The sequence below is a fragment of the Limanda limanda genome, chromosome 13 (genome assembly GCF_963576545.1).
Source record: "Limanda limanda chromosome 13, fLimLim1.1, whole genome shotgun sequence".
NCBI classification, from domain to species: domain Eukaryota; kingdom Metazoa; phylum Chordata; class Actinopteri; order Pleuronectiformes; family Pleuronectidae; genus Limanda; species Limanda limanda.
This window is the reverse complement of record NC_083648.1, coordinates 22,609,671-22,636,935: the sequence shown is the minus strand read 5'-3', so window position 1 is coordinate 22,636,935 and position 27,265 is coordinate 22,609,671. Positions and strand designations below refer to the sequence as shown.

General features: G+C 42.0%; 1 protein-coding gene across 1 annotated transcript in view; it reads left to right on the top strand.

Annotated features, from left to right (window-relative positions):
- Positions 1–27,265, top strand: part of astn1 (astrotactin 1) — a 406,706-nt gene that overhangs the window by 228,150 nt on the left and 151,291 nt on the right. Inside the window, exons 17-18 of the mRNA XM_061084738.1 lie at positions 15,338–15,442; positions 26,474–26,662. Coding sequence (XP_060940721.1) covers positions 15,338–15,442; positions 26,474–26,662 — 294 coding nt within the window. The remainder of the gene's footprint in view (positions 1–15,337; positions 15,443–26,473; positions 26,663–27,265) is intronic.

Genomic DNA, 27,265 nt, shown 5'->3' with positions numbered 1-27,265 from the left:
TTTTTTTTTACATAGGACAAGATGTTGAATATCACTTGTATTTCTGAAGGTGTTCTGCACAATTAGGTTACCAGCTAACAGTAGATGTTAGCAGGTGTTAGTCGCCACCAGCAGATGTTAACTGGCATAACGGACATAACTTCAGTTGTCCACCTTCAAAAATAATTTCAAGCAGAAAGTGTTGCCCAAAGGTATTTTGCCGAATTTTGTATGTACCCCTGGTCAAGATAAACATAGTAAAGTCTGAAAACACAGGGTGTGCTTTTTTATATATAGCCAATACATGCGCTCAAATGATCGACAGTGATTACTTAAGCATTAGTCTTTTAAAGGGAAATGAATGGCTGAGAAGGCAGTGAACAATCACCAAATTTGCAGACTAAAACCTTGAATGAGTGCTGGGTTGTTGGACTTGTGTTTTGAAAAAATGGCACTAAGGGAAGTAAAAACAGAGTTCAGGTGTCAGCCCAAGCATCAGTGGCCAGGCCCGTCTCATGTGGCTTTTCATCTTACAACATGTTCAGAGAGAAATAGGCAGAGGGCAGTCTGTCATATTACATGAGCAGCACAGGTAATGAGACTTACTATTCCCCAAACCCAGAGCACATTATAAATAGCCCAGTTTCTAGATAGAGAAAATATCACTAAAGACCATTCGTGATTTCCATCGAGAAAAGGGGAAAAGAAACGTCTGTCTTTGTTCCAGCTGTAATTTGATGGCTAAGGGAATGTAAATTGAGTTCTCTTGTTAACATTTGTGACTGCTTCGCATTGGTAAAATGGGCAGGGACTCTCTAACCTGACCCAACAGCAAGAGCACAGGGCTGATGGAAACCACATCCCATCCAAACACCCAACAATTCGCCGCCAACTAATGACCTGTATATGGGGAGTGACAAAATCGTGTGTGGTATGTTCTGCCATTTTGTCACAACCCTTCTTCTATGACACACAGGTTTAAAAAAGACACACCAGGTTTTCAAATAGCACATTCAATTTAATTTCGATGCTCTTTTGTCTTTTTTTATTCTGTAAAGGAATGCAAAATGAGTATCATTTGGAATGCCCAAGTGACGTCATGAGGGACCCCTTATCTCCTTTTAGATATTAATCAAAGACAAAATAATTTTTACTTTGCTGGTTTCCTTCTGTGTTATGTTTTAGCAATTTGCTGGCAATGATGATGCCAGCTGTGACAATTGACTAAATTGTTAGAATAGCATGCTAGCGTTTCCTGCTTAACAAATCCATTGGACCAATTATGCTGGTTAATGATCACAATTGTTTTTTTCGTCATTTGATGTGATAGGTAAATATTTGTATAAATGGTCAAGCCCTTTTTTTGTAGGCATGGAGGCATTGTGCACTATCCAAAACCACTCTGTTATTTGAAGCTATATTCTTTGTTGCTGTTTTACCAGTCTCCAAGTGCCGGATTAGCAATCCCACATGTGACTAGATGGAATAGACATGTAGGTGGACTTGTTCGACCACGGTTTAGGGTTGTCTGCCATAGGTGGGCTTGATTCTGTTTAAGCCTGTCAACTGTCACCCAACCAAACAATAAAAAAGAGATTTTGCCAGGTACAACCACATGAAATATTGGCAAATAAACAAAAACATCTGAATGCAGTGTAAGTTTTGTTTTGCCGTATAACTTTCCATGAAGTCAGTGGATATTGTTTTGTAGAGGCTTTGTAGTTACAACCCTATTTTGTGAACAGGATGAATAATGTAGTGGGTTCCTGATTTGTGTCAAGCTACATGGGGCAGCTCAAAAAAATTGCTGAAGCAAAGCAACAACTTTTCTTTCTCTTAAAATACATGAACTAAAAGCACTGTCGTTACTGGTTAGGTTTTATTAGATATTTAATATATTCTGTAGGAGACAACAAGGGCCATGACAAAGTGGTGGAATTTGTCGCTCCTAGAAAGAGAGTGGGTTGGCATGAAAGAGGGATGTATTTAGATTACAAAACATTACTTGTTACAGTTCAACTAGGTGGTAATCCGAATACATTCATTGAATCAATAACTGAAATAAAAGGGATTGCATGAAGTCTGTATTATCACTCAGACATTTGTAAGTAGTTGAGCATGTAGGGTAGCTGGATACTTGCTGGTCAATTTGCCTAACTGGATACTGGCCAAATTGGTAGCTACTAGATCAACCTGCATTACAGTTTTTCCAGACAGCTCACTAACTTGCTCTCTGCAACCCTGCAAATTTACAATATTGTTAATTATATGGTTTTCACCCATTGGATTTTGTGGGTAAACAGAAGGTATTAAAGGTCAAGGAAAGAAACTCCTAGGTTTAGGTCACAATATTGTGTCAATGCCCTATTCATTCCCAGTATAACATATTGTTAGACAATGCTGAAATAGTCCAAATGATTTTTGAAAATCCAACAGAGTACTTAACAAGTTACATTTGAGAGCATGGAATAGATTTTTCAAGTAACTCTCCCAACACTGCTTATGACTAAAAAAGGTTTGTTAGTGTAGTCGCTTCTCTAAGGAAGATTCATAGGAACGAGCTCAGGTAGGAAAGTAATCTTATGCCTCATAGAACCCCATTAACTAGCCTGGCCTGTGCTCCATTTCACTCTTGGATAAGTCTGGCAATGAATGATTTAGTGGGGAAGAGCGGGGGTAGAGTGAATGAGGAGTAAGAAGTAAAGAAGTTGGGGTGGGTGTGGGGGGCTGGTTGGCAGTGGGAGTTATCCAGCAAGCCCATTTTCTAATCTAATGGGAAACTAAATGTAATACAGCACAGTCCTGATTATTTCCCCTCCAGATGAATGTGATAATGAAAAAAAAATTGCAGGAACAAAATGTGGCCCTCAGAAACGATGAGCGGACTCAATGGGGATGGCTAGGTTAGAGCCAAGGCCAAATGCTTTCCATAATTCCAAGCCAAGGCAGATTACTGCGAAGAATTATCATAATACATACCTATATACCACTTTGGCTCATCTTCTTTCGTGCAGGTATTCTTCAACAAATGCTTATGTTAATCCCATAATATGACGGTTCCTGGGGATCATGTTCAACTGGAAAATGTACTTGGTGATCTCAAAAGAAACATTAGACCATGACCAAAGTCAAAATTAGTGTTGCTGTGATCTATGTCCTTTGAAGCCTCTTATTTCTTTTGGCAGTGTGGTCCCTGTAGACACTTGCGACCTTCTTCCCTGTGGCCATTTCTATGCCAGACCCATCAAATACCAATCATGTGATACTGGACCTAAACTGTTCCTGTTAAAGGGTACCAGCCATATTATCCAATCTGTCCTGAGGAGATATCGTGAGTCAGTTCACCTTCTTGTCATTAATTTTGTCACCAGAAAGTCGAATTTTAAACCAGTGAACATATTACAGTTTCTATTTAACAGATTTACCTCAAATCAGTTCCCAACAGTTGATTCTTCATTCAAAGTAAAATGCCTTGGTCACTATTATTGAAAGAATTTGGTTAAGAGATGAATGTTTCCTAAGTAAAATCCCAGTTCTCTCATTTATAAACTGCAGTGACCCTCATAATATATTTTAACTGAAATCTTTTGCATATTGTGGTCCAATGTAAGTCTTCCAAACTCAACGGCCAATTAAAGTGAATACCATTGCATTTATATTCATAATTTACTTACAATAGTATCTTCAAATTCTATTGAATACACAAATTACGTTTTATGTTTCCAACACTCAATTCCAACACTCAATTCTACCAAATGTAAAAGTGTTTGGTAGAAGATTTAGGGGGAATTTAGTAAACAGTGTATACTTTGATATTTTCTCCGAGGTAATGTCAACATTTACCTATGTAACCCTCATGTTGAACCCATTTATAATACAACAACACTTGAGATTCTGTAGCTCTGCCAAATTCATTCAGTAGTCCACACTAAAATCCATTGATTATTTAGAGGAATTAACTTAATAGATGATGGAGCCGGAATCCCACAGTTTGTTCCATCAAACATTTAAATGTATTTATTCAGCTGTAATCTGTTGGGGACAAAGTGCTGGAGATAGTAAAAGTGATGATGATGAAAATGTATATCAAAAAAATATGATTAAAGTTTTTGTTGTTGTGCATTTGAAAAAATATCCAAGTCTCATATATTTTACATCTCATATAAGAATCAGAATCAGAATCAGAATTCTTTTATTTGCCAGGTATGTTTGCACATATAGGAAATTGACTTGGTGTCGTTGGTGCACTGAACATAAAAACAACAATATAAGAAAAACAACAATATATAAGAAATAGAATAAAATAAAATAAAATAAAATAGAATAAAGTAGGTTTAAGGTTGGTTTGAGCGCATATTTTATGGACTATATTCCATATAGTAAATTGATAAAAATCTACTTTTTAAACAATTATGACTACATGCAGCCTTGATTCAAAAATCACGTAAAGACAATCTGGTTTTGAACTCTTTTCTGTCTCATCTTTGCATGTTGCTCATGATAGATAGATATCTTGATAGATATGTGAATAGAAATTCACAATGTGACGGCTATAATAGGAATGTCCCATCAGTGCGACCAATCACACCATCAGGGAAAATTATTCATTTGTGTAAAGCTTCAAGCAAATTATCTATATTAATTGATTATTTATACCCACAGTCATTAGTAACGTAATGTATGGCAAGTGGGAACTGATTGAAATCCAGACAGTTGAATCACTGTGTTATGAAGATGGACAGTGAATAGATTTTACTCTCAGCCCAGGATGAAGCCATGATTTGTAATGACTGCACGTAAAAGATCACTGCCTCCCTTCATGCATATGATTATGATCAGGAAATATTCGGATTGATTGAAGATGTAATGCTAATAAAGACTGGTCTTGTGTGTGTTCAAGTGGGGTTTTGATCTTCTCCTGACATAAGTCTTGGCAGATGAATGTGCTCTGATATGGACTGTATGGCATGAGGAATGGAAGCTTGGCAGGGAGAGATGGGGAGAGAGGGACCATGAGAGTTATTCAGTCTTTCTGGTGAAGAAAACCTGCTGGCGAGCAATTATGTTCACCTGTAATTGACCTGGAGTTAAAGGGATCTCTGTAACTGGACTGGGAGTTTCCCACAAATAGGGTTAACGAACTACCAGTATGAAATCAAATCTTCTAACTGAACTTTACCCCAGAGTAGAGCAAAAACAAAAATTTCAGGTTTGATGTATATTATTTAAATTAATTTATATCTTAAAAAATTATCCTGATAAGAAAAATTAAAAAATGGCTTTCAAATGAGGCAATAATGGCACTTTTACTGTTTATGTTAAGTAGAGTTTGTTCAGTGTAGCAGAATATTTCCTCCAGTCATTTCCTTATAATAAATGATCATGTTGAAGATTTTATCGGCAGATACTCTGCCTCCTCTTACCTTGATGAAGACATGTTTTATGTTTGTTGATGCACCTCATTAAAATATTTTACTATAACCCTGTGACATTTCCATCAGCCTCGGCTCTGCTTTGTGTTTTGTGCTCATTATAGTAACAGATTTTGCCAAACACTGCTGTACCTGCTATTCATCAGCATGTAAGCCTTTTCATTGTGAGCATGTTGCTTCGCTGCCACAGCCTGGCTGAGCTAGCTGACCATTACATTATACCTGATGGCGCCCTTATCATATCATTTCATCATATCATTTTTAGATAGTTTTGAGTTTGTCCATCACTAATGCATCATTCTTATTCAAAATGATCCACTGAGCCTCCCAGACAGTGTCTAGCTTTGGACGTTTGATAAACAAATTCAGCATGATATCAAAACTAAAGAAAACACTGTGTGTGTCTGACAAAAAGGGCACGGCTGAATCATAAATTTGGAGACTGATCCCTGAAAGTAACAGTCACTGTGATAATGGAGTACAGCTGTTGCGACCTTGTCCATTTTCTTTCTGACAAATACCTTACACATACACTGCAAACTGTGCTGCCAAACACTTTACCAATGAGTCTCAACCATGTGGTAATTAAGGCGGCACATCTGGCACGTGACAGCTCAAAGTGACAGGCCTTTTATTTCCGCTGCGCTGAGGGAAGACTGAAGGGGCCGTGGTCGGCGGCATCGGTGAAAATGAGATGTCAGGATACCTCTGTGCAAGCACGGACACAGGGCCATATGCTTCAGCTTTAATTATGAGGGACTTGGGGAGAGAGGGACTCTGGGTTGAACTATGAATCATTGCCACTCTGCCTGCCTCCTAAGCCTCGTTCCACTGGAATTCAACACTGCCCACACAGGTCTCCCCTTTCTATAAATAAACCCCTCCTGTCCTGATGAATGTGTTCAACAGACGGCCGACACCACAGTTTGCTTCATTGACACCCTTTTCCAGGCCCAATTAAAATGTGAAAATATAAAACATTGACTAGTGTGACTAAATGGGAAGAAATTAATGATGCCGCTGAACCCAGCCAGCCCTGTTCTAGGCAGAACCACTGAAGTGTTTCATGGACCCAAGTCCATTTTAAACTCAACCAGGGTTTAAAAACGACTCCCGCTCAGTGGAGACACTTATGATGATCACAGTTACCGGGATCAGCTTTGTACTTGGATCCAAAAGCTTGGGACCGAATCATTTCTATACAAATACTGTTTAAAACAAGTACGCTGTTTACAGGGTTCATTTTGGGTCTTTTCATACAAAAATGACGTAAATATATATAAACATTACATGGGTCATACATTTTGCCTAAGTTCTCTTCTAAGGTTTGTATAGGTGCAGCCCAAAGTTTTTGACGACTTCTATCCCCCATATACTGTATGTCAATGGTGTGCGTGTATATTTAACACATTCAAAAAGTGTTATTCAATCCCTTAATCCAGGGAAATTATAAGACTTATTACCCAAAGTATTTTTGGCTAATGCCTGGACTGTACTCAATGTGTGAGCAGGGTCTGTGCATTGTCTTTTTAAACAAAAATATAGTGCCCATGTTTTCAGGTTGGAGTCTTGCATAGTTTATCTGTGTGCCACACGTGGTTCATAATTAAATAGACAATGAAAATAATCCCTCAGCATAGTATCGATATCTCAATGTATATAAAATATCGATATATATATATCACAAACAAATATTTAGAGCACTTCCTCTACCTGTTTCAAACTAAAAGCACTATCGCATTGGCTGAATCCATTCATTTTATTTTGCAAGGCTTTTATCCTGAAACATTTACAGTGCCCTAAGATGAATGACTTCATACCGTTGTGTCTAGGCATTTAGTTGAGTACATAGGATACCTTTTGTAAGTAAATACTTCACATCGCAGCTCCGCACCAGGCACACACAGGGAGCATGCCTGCTGAGCAACAGATGTATGCAGCCATGTGCCTCACACGGATCCAGTTTGGTGGTTGTAAATCTAAAAAATACTTTGAAAACTGGATTTGGGCAGTTCTTCCTGATAAAACCTGTCAGGCATTATTAGATTGGCTGTGCAACTTAAGTGCAGTCCGAGACTTGTCTCAAAACCACTCTGATGTATTCTTGGCTGTTTGCTTTGGGTCATTGTTCGGCTGAATGCTGAATCTTCAGTCCACTCTTGTTTGCATGTACTCCACAGCCTGTTATCTTTTTAAGGACCTCTATTTGGCTGCACTGACTCTCCCTTCACTTGCCAGTCTTCCTGTCCTTGCTGCTCCATAGTATGATTCACCAGCATGCTTCATCATAGGGATGGTATTAGCCAGTTGATGAGAAGTGCCTGGTGTTTACCAGACAGAATATTTGGAGTTCTGCCCAAAGAGTTAAATGTTTGCCTCATCACAACAGAGAATCTTTTCCTCCATGCTCTCAGAGTCCTTTAAATGCCATTTGGCAAACTCTAAACAGGCTGTCATCCGCCTTTTACTGAGAGTAGCTTCTTGTCTAGTTACTCTAATATAAAGGCCTGATTGAAAAGCCAGGTGTACTTGCAATTTGGCAGATTGCTAGTTTAACGGTGGATTCGCCAGATTGTGAGCAAGAACGCTGATCTGCAGAGGAAACAGATCTGCTTGTGTGTGAAGTAAAAGCGCTCCGGCAGACCATCTGTGTGTTGTGTGTGTGTGTGTGTGTAACAAGCAGAGTGTTTGTGCTTTGTGCACTGATGCAGGTGCATATTAATATCTTGCTAATTCGCTCTCAAAATAACAGTAACAAATACTGACTTCAGATCAGGTTTTTGTGCCTGACCACACATCTTTTTTAAGATACAACGTGCTCATAGGTTATCAGATGGTCGGATGTTCATTTGGTCTGTAATGAATTGGGTGATGGAAAGTGAAATAGAATAACCGCACTGTGGTTGTATGCTTCCATCAACCAGTGCAGTTTCCCTGTTCATATTTCTACACATTTCTTTTTATCCAGATTCACATGAGGTCACTGTGACTTTGACCACTGAACCGTTATCACTTTATCTGATAATCTTAGTGCAGTTGACCTCTGATCACAAGTTGAGAGAAAATCCTCTCAAGTGGATTCAACATGTACTGGATGCCTAAATTTCCCTCAGGATCAATAAAGTATGTATCTATCAATATATGTATGTTTTTTTGAGGTCACCATGACATTGACCTTTGTCCACCAAAATCTATCCTGTTAATCAGTGAGTCCAGGTGAATTGTACCAGATGTAATGACATTCCATACAGGAAGTATTGTAAGATAAATTAACCTTTGACCTTTAACCTCCAAGCACCAAAATCGAATCACTTCATCCACAAATGAAGATTCTTAACAAATTTGAAGAAACCCTCCTGAGGTATTTGAGATATTGTGTTCACGGGAATGGGACAGAGGACAACCTGAAAACATTAAGCCTCCGGCCATTGGCTCTCGCCGGCACAGAGGAAAAATGACAACAATGGTCTGAAACCGAAAAGACACTTGCGTTGCCCTGGGCGTTATTTTAAGTCTTGTGAGAGATAGAACCCATAGTGATCAATGAATGACAGTCACCTTTTCCCCTGATGATCACAGGGGTCATTAATCATTTTTCCCTGTGTCGTCCTAAAGCACAAGATTAACGTTTAAAACCTGGAGCCCTTTCTTGAGACATTTTCTGACTCTAACCTCAAACTGGCTACAAGGCAGGGCAGGCAGGTCCGACTACAGACTTGTAGCCGTGTCAGCAGGATCGGCGGCCCCCACTGCACCCTCCCCCCCACTCCAGCCTCCCACAGTGCCAGGCTCTGACCCGCAGCTGTATTTATTATTGTTGTCAGCCACTGTAATTAACTGACGTTTAACCCAGGAAATGGCAGGAGCAATTCCACTCAATTAATCAGCGTCGAGGAATAATTTAAAACCCTTCCTCCACCTGATTACCACTGAGAGTCTGCATTCAAAATTGAATTTTAATTGGGCTTTAAATGTTGTATTGGAGTTACGGTAGAAAACTGAAATGGCTGCAGGAGCAGCTCATGTATTTACACTGCAAGCTTTTTCTCATGGAATTATATCAACATTTTATGCGAGCATCGTGTGCATGTCCATACAACATGAACATAAACAAAAGAAACTTATAATCGGAAAAGTTTGAAGCATTAATGGACCAATAAGTCAGTGTTGCATAATTTAATTTGCTCTATCATTATGATTAAGGTCAGCTCGTTAACACAGCAGGAACTTTTCCCACAGGCTCTGGGAAACAGGGTCTAGATAGTTCCTCAGCTGCGGGTTCGGTCTGGGGGTTGGTTCTTCCAAAGGCCTAAAGATATTACTCTGCTGATTGATAAAATCTTACCCAACACAACCCATAAAGGGAGCACATTGAAACTAAAACCTGTTGTAAAATTTCAAGTCTTTCAAGTCAAACAGTGCATTAAATTTACGAACGTATTTTATGTTGCAGTTTGTCACTATTATTTCCATCTGGAATAAGTGGGATATAGAAAATGCCAAAGGTGTAGCTAGGTGTTTGCCATCACGCGTCATCATTTGTGATGTCTTGTGATATGTGAAAAGCTTACTTATGGGCTGTACTTGAGTAAATGTATTCAGTTCATTTCCACCTCTGATCTAAACCATGAGCCCGAAGCCAGAGCTTTACACAAATTCAGTCAGGGCAATGGCAGTATTGTATAGAACAGCCTTGTTTCCCAAACACTGTGCACTTTAAAGCGAGTCATATTTATTAATTTGTTGGCTTTTCAAAGCATGTCTTCTCCAGAGTGGTTTTGTTATGAGAGACGCTTTCTACACCTTGCATTTGTACAAAGGGAATGGGCGGCGGCACGCGGCACAGCCCTGACCGAGCTGCTGCTCTGAAGGCTCCTGGCAGAGCCCGCGCGTGGAGAGAGAGAGACTGTGAACTTGGGATGTTTGCAAAGTGAAGTTCACTCAAATTAATCATTCTGTCAGACAATGAGAGCAGAGCACCCCAGGGCTAAAAGGGAGACAAGGCCTTTCAGCAAGAAGAAGAATACGCTGCACTACTATATATGTTTTTGAGCTTGTTATTCATTTTCACCAAGGGAGGCAGGGGGGCCGGCTGGGGACGGGGGGGAGGTTATGTAGTGGTGTGCTCTCCCTCTCTCTTGGTGCCGGGGAATATATCTATCGTTCCGGGGAGCCATTTCCCATAAGAGGGGATAAATGGATGCAGCTGAAGGTGAGGACAATGCAGGAACATCACATTTAGTGGCTTATTCGTCAAGTTCATAGTGGGTGTCAGGCCGCTGCCAAATGTTTCTGCAGGAGGCTCATAAAGAAAAAGGCCTTGCACACGTCCCGACACTCGTCATACTTCATATCTAATTTCTGTCTCCATTTTAGTGCCCCAAATAGACGATGCAGGGCCACGTTTTTCCCTTGGCTTTAATTTTATTTTAATATAATTTTTCAAAGCTGCATTTATTTGGATCAGGACCAACACTATCCAGACCTCGTCTTAGTTAAAAGTAAATGGCTTTGCAGACTGTAATAGCCTGTCTGTAGCTGAAGCTTCATGTTTTTATGTTTTGATGTTGTGTGCCTTGTCTGAAGCAGCTTTCAGACATGCACCTGGGTGCATAAGTAATATCCGGATTTAACACGTCTGTTTCATGTCTAAATGAGCTTCTAAATGAGCCACTTTTAGAAGTCACAGCAACAGAGTCACTGGGTACAACCAATTTCCATAATACTATCAACAAAGCACAAGTCGGAAATTAGTAATTTTCAAGAAAGAGTATTTTCTGAAAATGTCCAACTTTTATTCAAGTCAGCTCCCTACAGTGTGAATGTCTCACAAAACACAGACTGAACTCTGTTTGCACTGTAAGATGAAACATATAGTATTCTCTGTAATCCTATTGAATAAATATTGAGATAGAAGTGAAATGTTTGAAGGTTTTTCAGTTGGTCAGACAAGAGAGAGGCACCTTTTTGTTATTAATAAAGCAACAGGTGTAAAAGTTCAATAATAAAAGATCAATAATAAATAATGAACATGGTTATTGTCTAAATCACAGCCGTCCTCCAGCAGTTTGCCGCTGCAGTGAGGAGGACAGGGGTCCGTCTCTGGTCATGTGTGCAAGGTCCAAAACAATGCACTTTAGTGTTGAGGCCCCAAAGTTACATGTGAGGGAGAAATAAAGTTACAAATTTATTCCATATTCCATATTTGGAAGGGGCCTACACAGAATTTTGTAGGGACAAACTAAATATCATACAATAACTGACCGTCTTTGCTTATTTGCAGCACTTTAGATTTTTATGGGGAGTTTAGAGAGTTTTTATACAAATGTTTCTGTGCTTGTTTAAAGCATTCATTTTACCATCACGAGACAAAAAACACAATATATAATCTGTTACCTCAACACATTGTTTTCAAGTAGTGTTTGCTTACAACTGCAGTGAACAATGCGCTCACAGAGTAACATATTTATGCTTTTGTAATACTATTAAACGATTGTGCTGCAACGGTGAATTACATTTCTTTTGTTAAAGGCTACAATGCTGAAAGTCTTTTTTAATAATTGGCATAAACAAAACAAAACCTCAAGACACAGCCTCACATCCTAATGTATACCCATACCCACCCAAGCCTATCCTCACCTAGAAAACGATGTAACTGTAATAAACTTAATCTATATCTATGTCATTGTTAAAAGGGTTTTTAGTAGTATGTCCTTACTCTTGTTGAGGGTTAAGGACAGAGAATGTCACACCATGTTAAAGCCCTATGTGACAAATTGTGATTTGTGAATATGGGCTATACAAATCAAATTTGATTGATTGATTGATTGTTTCATTTGATTTTCCAAATCTTTACACACCATCATCTTGTCCATAACATGTCGTGACAAAGCACCCTGCTTGAAATAATTCAAAATTAGTCTTCAGTCATTGAAGGATAAGAATAGCATGTTGATGTGATAATAGAAAGAAAAGAAAAAAACATTAAATCAGATGTCAACGATTATCTGTTCAAATAACCCAGAAGTTGATTTCTTGACATCTAAAAACATGAATGAACTTCATCCTCTGGCAACATCGTCTCCTACAAAATTCACACTGAACCACAACAATTAATATTAAATACAGTAAATATGAAGAAAACGTAACTTGATGTTACCAAATTACATTATATGAATATATTTGTCCTGTCACAGGTACGTTCATAGACATAATTAATTTTTCTGGCTGAAAATCAAACGTGACATAATGTATGGCCATGTTAAGTTGTGAGTTAATGTTGGGGAAAGGCTGTGACTGTGTTTAATACAGAAAAGTAGTACAGTCACTTGAGACTTAACAACTTCATGAACATTCAACCGAAACCCACCATCTTTCCCTCACCTCAACCAAACTACTTGTGTTGATGGCAAACCACAGCATCTGGTGTGACAGTCCTGCACGTTCACACTGGTGCAGTTTATAAATGTTGCACTTCATTAAAAAAATAATCATGTCAACATAATCCAGCCACCACGACGCAACCGAGAAAACAATATATATGATAATATATATTGTTTTTTATGTATAATATAATGGGTGATAGTCAGTGTCCGAGGAAGTCTTCAATTCTGAATATGCATCACAAAATTCTCATGTTTATTTCCTCATAGCTGCACAATACAACCGAACCACCGCCCTCCACTGGAGATGACAGTGATGCTTTCCTTAATCCATATTCTACTGCTGCCCCCCCCCTTCCCTCATCCACACAGTTGATACACCTCTGCTGCCTTCGCCTTTCATATTGTCCTCCTCTCATGCCTCAATTTATCTCTCACCCGCTAAAACCTAATCTCCGCCGCTCGCGTTCCCCCGCACGTTTCCTCTCATTTCCCCTCGCTCTCGTCTCCCTTTCTCTTTCCTCTCCTCCACGCCTGCGTCTGCGGGAAACGCGTCTCAGTCACCAAGCCTTATCCAGATACCTTCTGGATGTGCTTGTGAACACAGTGGGAGCAGTCACATTGATGTATGGCTGTAATCCCACCGGTGCAGCATGACACGGCTCTGAGTTGCCATGGGAGATGAGATGATTTATATTCTGCACCTCTGCTATGGACAAAATAAGTGATGTTAATGTTAAAGCCTGATCCTGCTTGCTAAAAAGATAGAGAGGTCTTGCCACTGATTGAAATATTGCAGACAAATGTAATTATAATGAATGCATCTTATTTATATAGGTTGTTTTAATAAAATACTTCATTATTTAATGTAAAAGGATACAGGATTGAGAAGGATGCTGTCACTTTCTGTGAACACAAAGAATCTGCTTTCCCCTCATGCTCTTAAAATAGACGCTGATTGGTCCTTTAACACTTGACTCGGAACAGCAGAGGGTCTCTCCCCCTGCGGCGAATGATTTATGTATTTCCTCTTCCCTCATGTGTCTCATTGCTGTTTCATTTACATGTCCGTCAGGCTTTATGTGCTCCTGACTGTTTGCTGCCGTAGATAAGATGACAGGTCATTGGTCAGCGCGCGTGCATGACATCTGATAGACCGTGCAGTGAGTCAACATGAGAAATCGTATGGATCTCAGCAACTGAAGGATTGGTAAATGAGACAAAATCAATATGGATAATATACTGAGCTGTAAAGGAACTCTGTTTAAAACCCACATGAAAAGATATGGTGGCAGTATATTGGACAGCTGCACCGACGTGTTAAAGTGGTGTGATTGCAGAATAAAGATTTACAGTGACTGAGAAACGGAATCTCGGATGTTGACTCGAAATATTGAAACTATTGTTACTTTGAATCAATTTATGTTCAAGTCCCAAATTTACAACCGCAGCTGAAAATGTGCAAAATTCTAATATTTCTTTGAGATTCTTTGGAGAGTCCGCCAACATGTACCAAGACTGACAGATAACGACTCACTTTTCACAATTTATCAAAAAAACATTCCTGCTTCCAGCTTTCACTGCATTTAGATTTTCTTTGTGATTTTCTCTGCGAATAACTGTCCTTCTCTTAACAGAAATCATGATAATACATGAATTTTGTTGAACTTTGACATTTCATAAGTGAATATAGAATATTTCCTGCGAGGGGTTGTAGCAGTTGTTGTGTAGGTGGTGATTTGCGAATGTTCTCTCTCCCCAGGCCGATATTGTGATAATTAACTTAAGTAAATAATAACAATTACTGGAGTCTGACTGACATTTTGATGATACACTAAGGGTCATACATACATTGTTTTTCTACTCAATAGTTTTTATTAGACATGGAAAACAACACTGAGTTGTTAAAAGCCTTTTTTTCTCATTTGTACATCATTTAAATTCTCAGCATTATTCAGAAACGTTGTGCGGTAAAGAGAGCACGTTTAAGAAATGTATGAAATTTTGTTTTGGAGGTTTTGAGGGAAACGTTAGAAGAATCTGTGTGAAACTGATATGAAAATATTCTCCTTTAATATGAACGTGCTGTATTATTAAGTGAGATACTAGTCTCACTTTCAACACCCTGCCTTCTACTAAATCACTATCTGTGAACACATTTTACATTAATGTTACCATTCCCTGTGTATTTATGTTTCTGGTGGGGTTGAGCTGCAGTTCAGGCTCCACTTTAATCCTACATGGCAGACTTCCCTTGTGTCTCTCTACTGTCATCTTTTAAAATGTTAATATTTGTTGAATATTCTTTCCTGATTCCTTAGGTAGAGTAAACAAGAATGAGATATAGGGCCACACTTGATCCCACTGAGAACTATAACCTTCTCTTCAGTAAATATTGCATTAATATGTATCTGTATGTTTTTCAGAGGTGAGGTGTTGAAGTACCCTGAGCCAGGATTTATTCTGGCACCAAGGACTGTATTCATGTTAATAACCATGTGTGTGTGTGTGTGTGTGTGTGTGTGTGTGTGTGTGTTTATGCAGGTATGGTGAACTACAGTGAGGTGTCTGGCTATCCCCTTGTCCAGCACTGGAGTCTCCGCTCTGTGCTCTACCACGTCAAACTCAATCAGTGGGTCCTCTCTCAAGGTAAGTCAGCCTGTGCTTCTGGAAATCAATTATAAATATCATTTGTCATCGCTGATTGCTTATTTAAGCCGGAGGAGACAATGCCCTGGTCTCTGTAGCTTAGAATCCCGCATGTTTACTTGGAAGAAAAAAACATCTCTGGCTATCAGTTATTTATAATATTATAATTAATATGACACGTCAAAGTTTGCAGCTCATAGTGACAGCTTGAGTACTTAGTGTTTAATTTAGTATTTATGTGATTAACATCTTAAATTCCACATTTAAAAATATACCATTCACCTAATTGATGCACCAGAATGACAAAACCTATAACTATCATCAAAGATCTCTGCAAATGTGCTTGTTGAGTATGGAACAAATACACAACCAAAGCAACATCAGGTGACACAAAACAATATTTTTTATTAACTGCCAAATTCCTTCTACGTCTTGTCAAAAGCACTTAAAATGTTGTGCCTCCAAATAAGAGTATTTTGCTTTGTGGTGCCACTGTTGTCACAATAACAATGCCAGTCAAAAGGCTGTGCTAAACCCATTAAGACCCAAGGTGCTGAGTTGTCAACGTTAACAAAAACTTTAATATATCAGCCTCTGAAGCAGATATTAACATGAAATAAATACAAACTTTTTAATATCATCAGTGATCTTCTTCATTGCTATTTGCATTGTTGTTTTTGTCAGTGAAACACTGCTGTAATCTGCTGTAATCTCTCCCATCCCTTAGCCATCATCTAAACGCCTTTTTAATAACTCTTTAGAGCACCAACAAACAAATTAACTACATTTCACATAATGCATTTTGACTCTCCCATTTTGACTTTTGAGAGTCAAAATGTGGCTGATTTCATCAACCACATTTCTTGTAAATGATGACATCTATAGGGAGGACCATGCAAACATTTCAACCGGTTTTAAAGGTATAGATAAGCAGATGTTGCACGTGGTCTTTATGGATTAAGATAGCATGACTGACAAAGCTAATAGCCGATAATACTCCTCTTAGTGTATTTGCTGTCTTAACTCGTGCTTCCTGGCAGGGAGCTTTACAATCATTGAATGTCAGATTGAGTTGTGCTCATGGTTTAGTATAAAATGAACTGAATTGTTGAATCGAAGAGATGTAATGGATCTAAAGGTGTGTAACATTAAATACTTTGTGCGTACAGAAGAAGAAAATGAAGTCTAATGCGTGAACTGCCTGCAGAAAAAATATGCACATTTGTGAATCTCTTCTAAGTAGCACCAGAAGTAGTTTTATGATAATAAAACTCTTGAACATTTAAAGAACATCACCACAGGGTGCGTTGCTGCCAGTTTTGTAAAGTAGTGCTAAATGGTTTGAGTTGGGTCCATCGTATCCAATTAAACTTGTGTTGAAGCCGTTCACTATCGACTGATCTTGGTGGTGCTTCAGCTGTGGTGCTTGGAGGGAACCCTGCAGGGCGATAAATGGGTGAGAGTCAACTCCCCTTTAATCACAAATAAGCAAAATGTCGCTTCTAAAGGGCACAAGCTAAAAACCTACTCAAACAAGCCCAGCTTAACAAGAGGGACAAAGAGCTGTAACATAAAGCATGCAATGGCTATTTTAAAATGCAACCTCAACTCCTACATTGATTGTTAAATATATTTAAATATCCAATAGTATCCAGAGTCACCATTAGTCAGGGTGCTCATGAAGACGGATGTATCCAAACAAGATAAAAAACTGTGTTTTGCTCTCACTCTACAACAAGACTGTATATGACAGAGTGTTATAATGAAAATAATTACAAGTTGCGAGTTAAAAATGCTATTCCTGTAAAAAATAAGTTCTGAGTAGTGATTTAAAGATCAGTAGTGAGTTGGTGAGCTAAGTTCCAGAGCCTCGGGGCCTGACAGAGAAAGCGTGGTTACCTTGAGAAGCCAGCCTTGACCTAGGGACAGCCAACAGGGACAGACTGGCCCATCTCAGGTTACGATCAGGATAATAGCGAGTCAAAAGCTGCAAAATGTGTGTGGTGACCAGCCAATGTTGACCTATAAAAGTTATTAAGAAAATCTTAAAATCAATCCTGAATTTAACTGGGAACCAGTGAAGGGACGCAAGAATTGGCGTGACAAGCCCTACGGTTTGTTTTCGTTAAAATACGAGCAGCAGTTTTTTGAACAACCTGCAAATGAGTTATTACTGTTTGCTTGAGGCATGTACAGTATACAGGGTGTTGCAATAATCCAGGTGGGAGAAAACAAAGGCATGTATTTGTTTTTCTAAGCCCTGGAGAGATAGAATTTAAGAATGTTTCGTAGATGGAAGATCAAGAAATGATAGGGCTCTGCCTGCTAGCTGGTCGGGACTTATTATTTCAGTTTTACTTGAATTTTACTGAAGGAAGTTAAGTTATTCCTTAATGGCGGACAGGCACTCGGTTAGGAGACTCACGCGGCTGACGTTATCTGGCTTGTAGGACATGTATATTTGTGTGTTATCGGCATATGAATGATATGATAACCCATTAGAATGGCTAATGACATTTCCTAATGGGAGCATCAGTGGGGCAAAGGATTAGGTGTTATTGCATGATTGTTGTCAACATTTTTTTTCACTAGAAGTTTCATTGATAGAAACGTATGCACAAGGATTAGTAAGACTTTCAAGGACTGACGTCCTATAAAGTGTTCACTATTCATACAAATGATACACACGGTGTGTCCTATTAAGCACCAAAGTTTATACATGTACTTATACACATACAAATAATAGCAAATATATTATTCACCAGAAGCATGTGTGCAAAACCATTAATTTGTGTATCTGTATGGCATTGTGTCATTGAGCCTGTTTCTGAGAAATACAGGTTAGGACAATATATTTATTATGAACGGTAGAATGTGACACCAGTGGATTTGGCAGCAGGCAAACAGAGCAGCCTTGATATTCCGGATATTCACATCAGTTCCGTCTTTCTCTCATTTATTTAAAAAAAAAGAAAAATCAAGAGGTTCTTGAATTCACAGGAGGGTTTTTCTTAAATAGGAGCATTTTCAGAGATAAAAAGTTGATGTCACATGCAAATGGGATGACAGATATGTATGGATAGGTTGACGGATGGATAGAAAAGAGGTCAGCTCACAGAAATGTGTATCTCGTTTTATTTCCCTGGGCTTCGTCTTTGTCTCTGTGATAGCCTGTCACATATCACAAGCTTTGTATCCATAGCAAGACCAAGGCAATCTGACAGCGCCTGCCATGGAAACTTCACAGAATAAGATAACTGTGGATAGGTATTAGTCAAGCAGCACTTCTTCTGAAGGCTGCTCCTGGCTGCTGACACATCATGGATTATACTGAATATTTGCTGATGGCTTTCTCCCTACTAACTGTATTGTTAAATAAAAAAATATGTCTGACTTCTTTCTTTTCAATTTGCCTCAATACGTAACTTCTTCTGTTGGCAGTGTTTCAGGATATTGTAAAAACGTGTTGAAATATTGCACTCGATCATTCTCCTTGGCTGGGGGTAGTGTATTGTTAATGAATTTAGATTCTTGGTCCTGTTTTATGCACATGCATTATTCAGAAACGCATCATAAATAGTTTTCATTCTGATGAGTGCAGCCCCCCCCCCTACTGTAAATACAGCCATGACACCTCTAATGCATTTCCAGTGGCGCTGCTGCGGTTTGAAAGTGGCTGCCGTGTCTGCTGAGGATACAGTTTCTATTTTTCTCTTCACTCAGAAGAGACACGGCAGCCTCCGTCTTTTTTTTCTTCCTCCTATTTCCCACTTTAGCTCATCATTTTTCAGCAGCCACCGGAGGGGGGGAGGCCTCTGATTTTTACATCTGATAGCAAAGCCCATCGCTCATCCTCACTGCGCTCTCTGTCTCTCACTTCAGTAGCCTCCTAATTTAATTTTAGAGGAGAAGTAAGAGCGAGCGGAGCGTGAGTGCTGAGATATTAATACTGCTTCTCCTGGAAATGATAATGATAAACTGCTATTGCACTTTTGCTTTCCGGTGTTTGCCAAGAGAGAATCGCAGTGAGCACACAGTCATTTTGTTACAGTGTGGTCAGCGTATCATGTCAAACATGCTTTCTTGTGCACTTTATTTTCCTGCTCTGCAGCCCAGTCAGTGAAATCACTAGAATTAAATAAATATAATAATTTCTTGTATTCAATATGTCATTACAAATAAAAAAACTCGGACAGAATTAGTTTCATTAGTTTCAAAGTCCTTTGATTCCACTGGCGTTGGTGAAAACCTGTCATTCCAGCTCTGGTTCCTCATGGGACACACATTTCAGATCAAGGCAATCTTTAAAAAAACAATCTCTAAACCACAGGATTCATTTTTATTTTCATTTTAGAAGTGGTTAAAGTACGAGGCTTGTTTAATTTCAAGATAATATCGGTAATAAAACTGATTTCAGCTTGAGCGCTGATTCTTGACAATGGTCAAATCAGTTGGCAAAAACATTATCAAGTCCAAGTTCTCTTACCTGCTTGTTCAGGTGCTTTCAACCACATCACACCATCCTCTTCAGCAGATTGAGTTGCTCAGTTGCCATGGAAATGTCAATGATGAAACTGTCTCGGACTCTAAACCCATTTCGTAAAATGGAGTTATTCAGACGTTGATCATGACAATCGATTCTCAAGCACATAACACAACAACTCAAGGTCCACCTACTAGCTTGCCTAAGAGCTTTTGGACTTTTCAACTTCATGTGGTCATTTTTATATTTGTTCAGTGAGGAGCAGTGAGCAACAAACCACATTGTCAAGTGAAATGTTAAAGCGCTAATTTAAAAACTTCTGAACATTAAAGCTTAATATTCATACACCTTGAATCCATCTTTACTCAGTACCTATTGTGTCTCTGGTCACCAAAGTGTTGTCTGACATTTATGACCTTACTGAGTGAGTTTCCTGAATTCATAACTCTTCTGTTTTTTGTGATACCACTGAAATATTTACCATTATCATTGCCACAATCAGATGCTCACAGCTCATTTTTGTTTCTGGTTTCCCTGTGGTCAACTGGTCCAGTTCAAAACATAGCACCCACTGTGAAGACAAGACAACTCATAATAGAGAAAAAAGGAGAAATGCTGACAACAAGATTAAAGTTGCAGTAGAGAAGAAGCAGAGAAGAGTAAATGTGAAAGTTTCTGTATTCTGTTTGAAACTACAAAACAAAACTCCTCTCTGTCTCGGGCCCCCCATGATGCATTTTTTATGTATTTATACCAAACTTTGTCAGCATCTGATGCTTCATACAGATAGGGTACTATCAAAAAGACCCAGGAAGGTATTGGGACTATGTTGTTTCTTTTGAGCAAGCATGTCATATTTATGCCATTTGATTTAATATTTAAATATTTGACAAAAACAATTTAAATTTTCCAATTTAAGATGCCTCTGACTACTGAAAGCGACATGGCTCTAGAGATGGTTGTCAGCCAGTCAGACTTCTGCTTTGATCCAGACTGAAATATTTCATGAACTATTTGATTTATAAGCTAAAAAGATTTCTCCTGGAGACTTTAGCAACCCCTGACTTGATCCACCAGCAGTTGTTACGTTTTCACCTGTCCCGTGAAATAGCTCAACAGCTATAAGATGTATAGGCACATGGGGAAATTCATAACCCCACGAAAATGTATCCTGATCTCAGTGATCTACGCATACTTCCTCCAGCACTCCTATGAATTTGACATTAATGGTTTTGAGTAACATTTCTTGACAATATTGGATGGATTGTTGTGTAATGTGGTGCAACTAATGTTTTTACAAGTGATTATTTGTCATTTTAATTTCATTGACGACCAAATACCTGTCAGACTAATGGTGCTAGCTCGCTTAACCATTGCTAACTTGTCGAAATAAGATAGTGGCTGCATCCACAATCACTCACTAATCTCTATACGATCCATAATATAATCACTTTGTGGAAATTGAGATAAAGCACATCACAACTTCCATCCAGTCTGGAACACGAGTGGTGCTCCGTTTATTTAGCATCAGTTAGCATCCTATCAAAACAAACAAGATGGCGTTAAATACCCCCCAGCATGCCCCGGGGTCCCGGACGTCATTACGTTCCCGTCGCGCCGGGCCCCTGACGTCATCACGCCACCCGGCATGCACTGGGGTCGGCGTCATCACCCACGCAGGAGCCTGACGCCGACCGCATTAAGTAAACAATGGTGCGAACACAAACTGAGCGCGGAGGTTGAATTATGTAAGTCCCCCACTCACTACACACGTCCCCCCAGAATTCAACATAGCAGACAAAAAATATCACCACACAGGTGGTTGTATTAACCGGCCAAAACGACTGCGTTTTACAGGGGGTGGAGGAGACACTACCGTGGTAGGTATCCCGCCTTGACAGGAGTGTGGGGCATGGAGTGTGGGAGGTTTGATAAGGGGAACAGGGGGTGGATGCCTAACTGGAGGCCGCCCGCGTCGTGGGGGCTGGGCTACTTCAACGGGCTTAGCCACGTCCAGATGAGCTGGTTTGAGGCGGTCAATGGAGAGTCGCTCCGGCTTGCCTCCCATGTCCACCACAAAATGTTTGTCCCCCTTCTCCAACACGCGAAATGGGCCCTCGTAGGGCGGCCTTAGTGGTCCCCTATGAGCGTCGTGGCGAACAAAAACGTATTCAGCCTTCTGAAGCCCAGCGGTGTGCGACTGAGGGAGGCCGTGCCGGGAAGTAGGGACAGGTGCGAAAAGCCTCGCGTTGTCCAGTAGCGTGGCCCGCTGGGGAGCCGCAGCCCAAGGAACGTTGGAGGTAGGAACAAAATCCCCTGGAACCCGCAGAGGCTGGCCATAGACAAGCTCCGCGGATGAGGATTGCAGGTCTTCCTTTGGTGCAGTTCTGATGCCCAGCATCACCCACGGGAGCTTGTCGACCCAGTTGCAGTCTTTGAGGCCAGCCCGAAGTGAAGCCTTCATCGACCTGTGAAACCGCTCACAGAGTCCGTTAGCCTGCGGGTGATATGCAGTCGTGCGGTGGAGTTTCACTCCGAGGCTCTGGGCCACCGTGTTCCACAGCTCAGACGTGAACTGCGCACCCCGGTCAGAGGATATGTCCGGAGGGGTGCCGAAGCGGGCAACCCAGGTGCCGATAAATGCCCGTGTCATCTCCACGGATGTCAGTGATGTCAGTGGCACAGCCTCAGGCCAACGGGTGGTCCTGTCAACCATGGTGAACAGGTAGGTGAAACCATGAGAGGAGGGCAGCGGGCCAACCAGATCCACGTTGACATGATCAAACCGCCTCTCTGGCACCGGAAACAACTCTAACGGGGCTTTAGTGTGTCGGTGCACTTTGGCCCGTTGGCACTCCAGACAAGTGGCAGCCCAGTCTCTAACGTCCTTTTTGAGGCCGTGCCAAACAAACTTCGCCGCCACCAGTCTCTGCGACGCTTTTGACCCAGGATGGGAGAGGCCATGGATGGCATCAAAAACGCGGCGTCTCCATCCCGTGGGCACGATCGGCCGAGGCCTGCCTGTGGAGACGTCACACAGGAGCGTGGTGTCAGCCTCCCCAAACACGACGTCCTCTATCCTCAAACCTGTAGTCGAGGTCATCAGGGTGTGTAAGTCTGGGTCTGTGGTCTGGTCCGCTGCCATGCGGCCGTAATCCAGGCCAAGATGGACTGCTCCTGCCACAGCCCGTGGGGGGCAGTCCGCCACCTGGTTGTCCTTACCGGCCACGTGCTGTAAATCCGTGGTGAACTCGGAGATGTAGGACAGGTGACGTTGCTGGCGGGCGGACCACGGCTCAGCCACTTTGGCCATGGCGAAAACCAGCGGCTTGTGGTCAACGAAAGCGGTGAAGTGTCGACCTTCCAGCAGGAAACGGAAGTGTCTGATGGCGAGGTAGAGACCCAACAGCTCCCGATCGAACGTGCTGTATTTCCGCTCGTTGGTGCGCAGTTGTCGACTGAAGAAAGCAAGCGGCTGCCAGGCCCCGCCTACCCACTGCTCGTAGACAGCCCCGACAGCGTAATCCGAGGCGTCTGAGGTGATGGCGATGGAGGCTGTGGCAGAAGGATGTGCCAGCATAGCGGCGTGCGCAAGGGCTGCCTTAGTGTCAGCAAAAGCCTTATCCCTGCCCTCAGTCCAGGCCACAGCGTGCATGGGCTTGCCTTTCAAGGCCTCGTGCAGGGGCTGCATGAGCTGAGCGGCTCGAGGGATGAACCGATGATAAAAGTTCACCATGCCAAGGAATTCCTGCAGGGCTTTCACGGTGAGCGGGCGTGGAAAACGTGTGACCGCCTCCACCTTTGATGGGAGAGGGACTGCGCCGTCCTTAGTGACTCTGTGTCCCAGGAAATCAATGGTGGAGCGACCAAACTGGCACTTAGCAGGGTTAACAATCAGGCCATGTTGGTTGAGCCGCTCAAAAAGCATTCGGAGGTGCGACCGGTGCTGAGATTCGGACGTGCTTGCCACCAGAATGTCATCCAAATACACAAAAAGAAAAGGCAGGTCACGTAAAACAGAGTCCATGAGGCGTTGAAAAGCTTGGGCTGCGTTTTTAAGTCCGAACGGCATCCTTAGGAACTCAAAAAGCCCGAACGGCGTAATCACCGCTGTTTTTGGAATGTCCAGTGAGTGCATAGGCACCTGATGATAGCCCCGGACGAGGTCTACCTTAGAAAAAATCACCATCCCGGCCAGGTGTGCTGAAAAATCCTGTATGTGCGGGACTGGGTATCGGTCAGGCGTTGTTGCCTCATTAAGCCGCCTGTAGTCGCCACATGGGCGCCAGCCACCACCAGGCTTGGGGACGATGTGAAGGGGTGACGCCCACGGGCTGTCGGATCGGCGGACTATTCCCAGGCGTTCCATGTTGGAAAACTCGGCCTTAGCCACGGCAAGCTTGGTCGGGTCGAGGCGGCGAGCACGGGCGTAGACGGGTGGACCAGTAGTGGCGATGTGGTGCTCCACACCATGCTTCACGGCAGACGCGGAGAAAGTGGGCTGAGTGAGTGATGGAAAACTAGCCAGTAAACGGTGGAAGTCATCCGGTGTGGACAGCATGCTAGACAGTCCTATGGAGCCAGCCCCGCCGAGTGTGCACGTATAAGAACAGAACGTGACGGCGTCGATCAAACGGCGGTTCTTTACATCCACCAACAGTCCATGCGCACACAAAAAATCAGCGCCAAGGAGGGGAATGGCGACCTTTGCCGTGACAAACTCCCAGCCAAACCGATGCCCCCCGAAACACAACTCAACGTACCTCAGTCCATAGGTGCGGATGGGGGTCCCATTAGCCGCTTCCATAGGGGGCCCGTGGCTGTCGGTCACCATATCCAAACGGGATGCAGGCAGGACGCTCCTCTGTGCTCCCGTGTCGCACAGGAAACGTTGTCCGGAGATGTTGTCCCGGATAAACAGCAGCCTGCCGATGTGGCCGACACTCATGGCCACTACTGAGCGCCGGCCCTGGCATTTCCCGACCCGCCGAACCTGCAGGGCGGCCGACATCTATAAGCCTTCGGTCCAAACTTCTCGTGGTAGAAGCACAAGCCTAAAGAAGACTGCTGGGGGCCTGAAGGTTGCTGCCGACCTGAAGACTGCTGGTAGCCTGAAGGTAGCTGCCGACGAGAAGAGGTTGCTGCGATGAGTGTGGAATCCTCCATTGTCACTGGATCGCCGTGCTGTGCCAGAAACGCGGCCATTACATAGCGCTCTTGACTCGCCACAAAAAATTTATCAGCCTCTTCAGCCAGTTGTCTACAGTCTGTGATTGTGGTGTTGGCCAACGCAGCTCTGACTTGGGAAGGCAGCTGACGCAGGAAAAGCTGGGTGAAAAGAAAATGGGGGCTGTGCTCCCCCAGGAGATCCAGCATATGGTCCATGAGCTCAGATGGTTTGCTATCACCCAGTCCTTGGAGGGAGAAAAGCCTGCTGGCTCTCTCAGCATCTGACAGTTCAAAAGTCTTTAACAGGTGAGCTTTGAGTGCCTCATACTTGTCCGTAGCTGGAGGGTGTTTCAGCAGACTCACCACCCGGGATGCTGTTGAACTTCCAAGAGCTGACACAACGTAGTAGAAACGTGTTGTGTCAGCTGTTATGTCCCGCAGGGCAAACTGCGCCTCCGTCTGGGCAAACCATGCTGACGCTGATGCTTCCCAGAATTCGGGGAGTTTGAGGGCCACAGCGTGCACAGCCATGGTCAGGTCCCGTTTGTGAAAAACGTCAATCAAACGAACGTCAGGGTCACCAGTGTGGAAATTGAGATAAAGCACATCACAACTTCCATCCAGTCTGGAACACGAGTGGTGCTCCGTTTATTTAGCATCAGTTAGCATCCTATCAAAACAAACAAGATGGCGTTAAATACCCCCCAGCATGCCCCGGGGTCCCGGACGTCATTACGTTCCCGTCGCGCCGGGCCCCTGACGTCATCACGCCACCCGGCATGCACTGGGGTCGGCGTCATCACCCACGCAGGAGCCTGACGCCGACCGCATTAAGTAAACAATGGTGCGAACACAAACTGAGCGCGGAGGTTGAATTATGTAAGTCCCCCACTCACTACAACTTCACCTTTTTATACTGCTGTCCGAATGTTTATTGAATTATTAATAGAATAGTAAAGTCTTGACATTCCCATCCCCCTCAACGGTTGTGTTCAACACCATTTAGCCAATGTTACCATATTAATTAACTAACAGATATGGTTAATCTGGTTAACATGACATGTGCTAAATATCATCATGCTAGCAAACTCATTTTGAGCATGTTAGCATTCTGATGTGAGCCCAGTTAAAGTTGGCGTGCTGTCACAAACCACTATCACTCTTTGTCTGATCCGTGCTCAGTCTGTGAGGTGCTGCAGCTTTGTGGGGTGTGAGACAAATCAAAAAATGTTTGGCTGTTCAGGAAAACAAGGAGTGACCAAACAAACAGAGAAAACAGATTTTCTATTTTCCCTGTAACAACAAACTCTGATTCATCTACTCTTCATGAATCTCATCCAGGTTTTTTTGTTTGATTCTTTTTCCTTCCATCTTCCCAGCCTTCAGCTCAGCCATCCATTCTCTGGACGGGGCGACGCAGCGGAGTGACTTTGTCTCCATCCTCAGGGAGTTCGGGAACCACTACGTACAGGAGGCGGTGTACGGCTTCAAGGAGTCCTGCACCATTTGGTACCCCAACAAGCAGGTCCAGAGGCAGCTGTGGCTGGAGTACCAGGATATTAGCAAAGGTAGGAAGCACACACTCGCAAGCTGGGTGGTTATGATGAAGATTTTTTTTTAGATAGGAACAAAAATGGCCTGAGCATCAAAGATATTGTGAACAGTTTAATTCAGGCAGTTTGTTATGCACCCACTGATTTTACCGATTCATACACTTTCACCACCATAAAATATTTGGCTTGTGATGCTAAATGTGTGTGTTGGGGAAACTGGATGATTATATTGAAAAGAGTTAATGCTCGTCAAGAGAAATATTTATACCTCACATGGGGCCTCTTTCCACAAAGTTCTTCTCCTTTTCTTTTCTTAGTTGTACCCTTTTTTAGAGAAAAGTAATGGGCTCCCAGGGTGGAAGCCTATCAGTTATCCTCTGGAGGCCCATGATTCAACCTTCACTTTTTATACTTTCTTCATCTTCTACGGAAGTTGGCCTTTTTAATTGTTTTGGTTGGGGTGTGGGTTGTATTGTGGGCACCATAAACACAAACACATGCATTTCTCATCTCACAATGTGTCATTTGGAAGAGACCAAAATGTAATACCCAAGTATCAAACATTGTCAAGTACCAAAGGCTGGTATCAAATGTCTGAACAGAATTAAAACGGTGCTT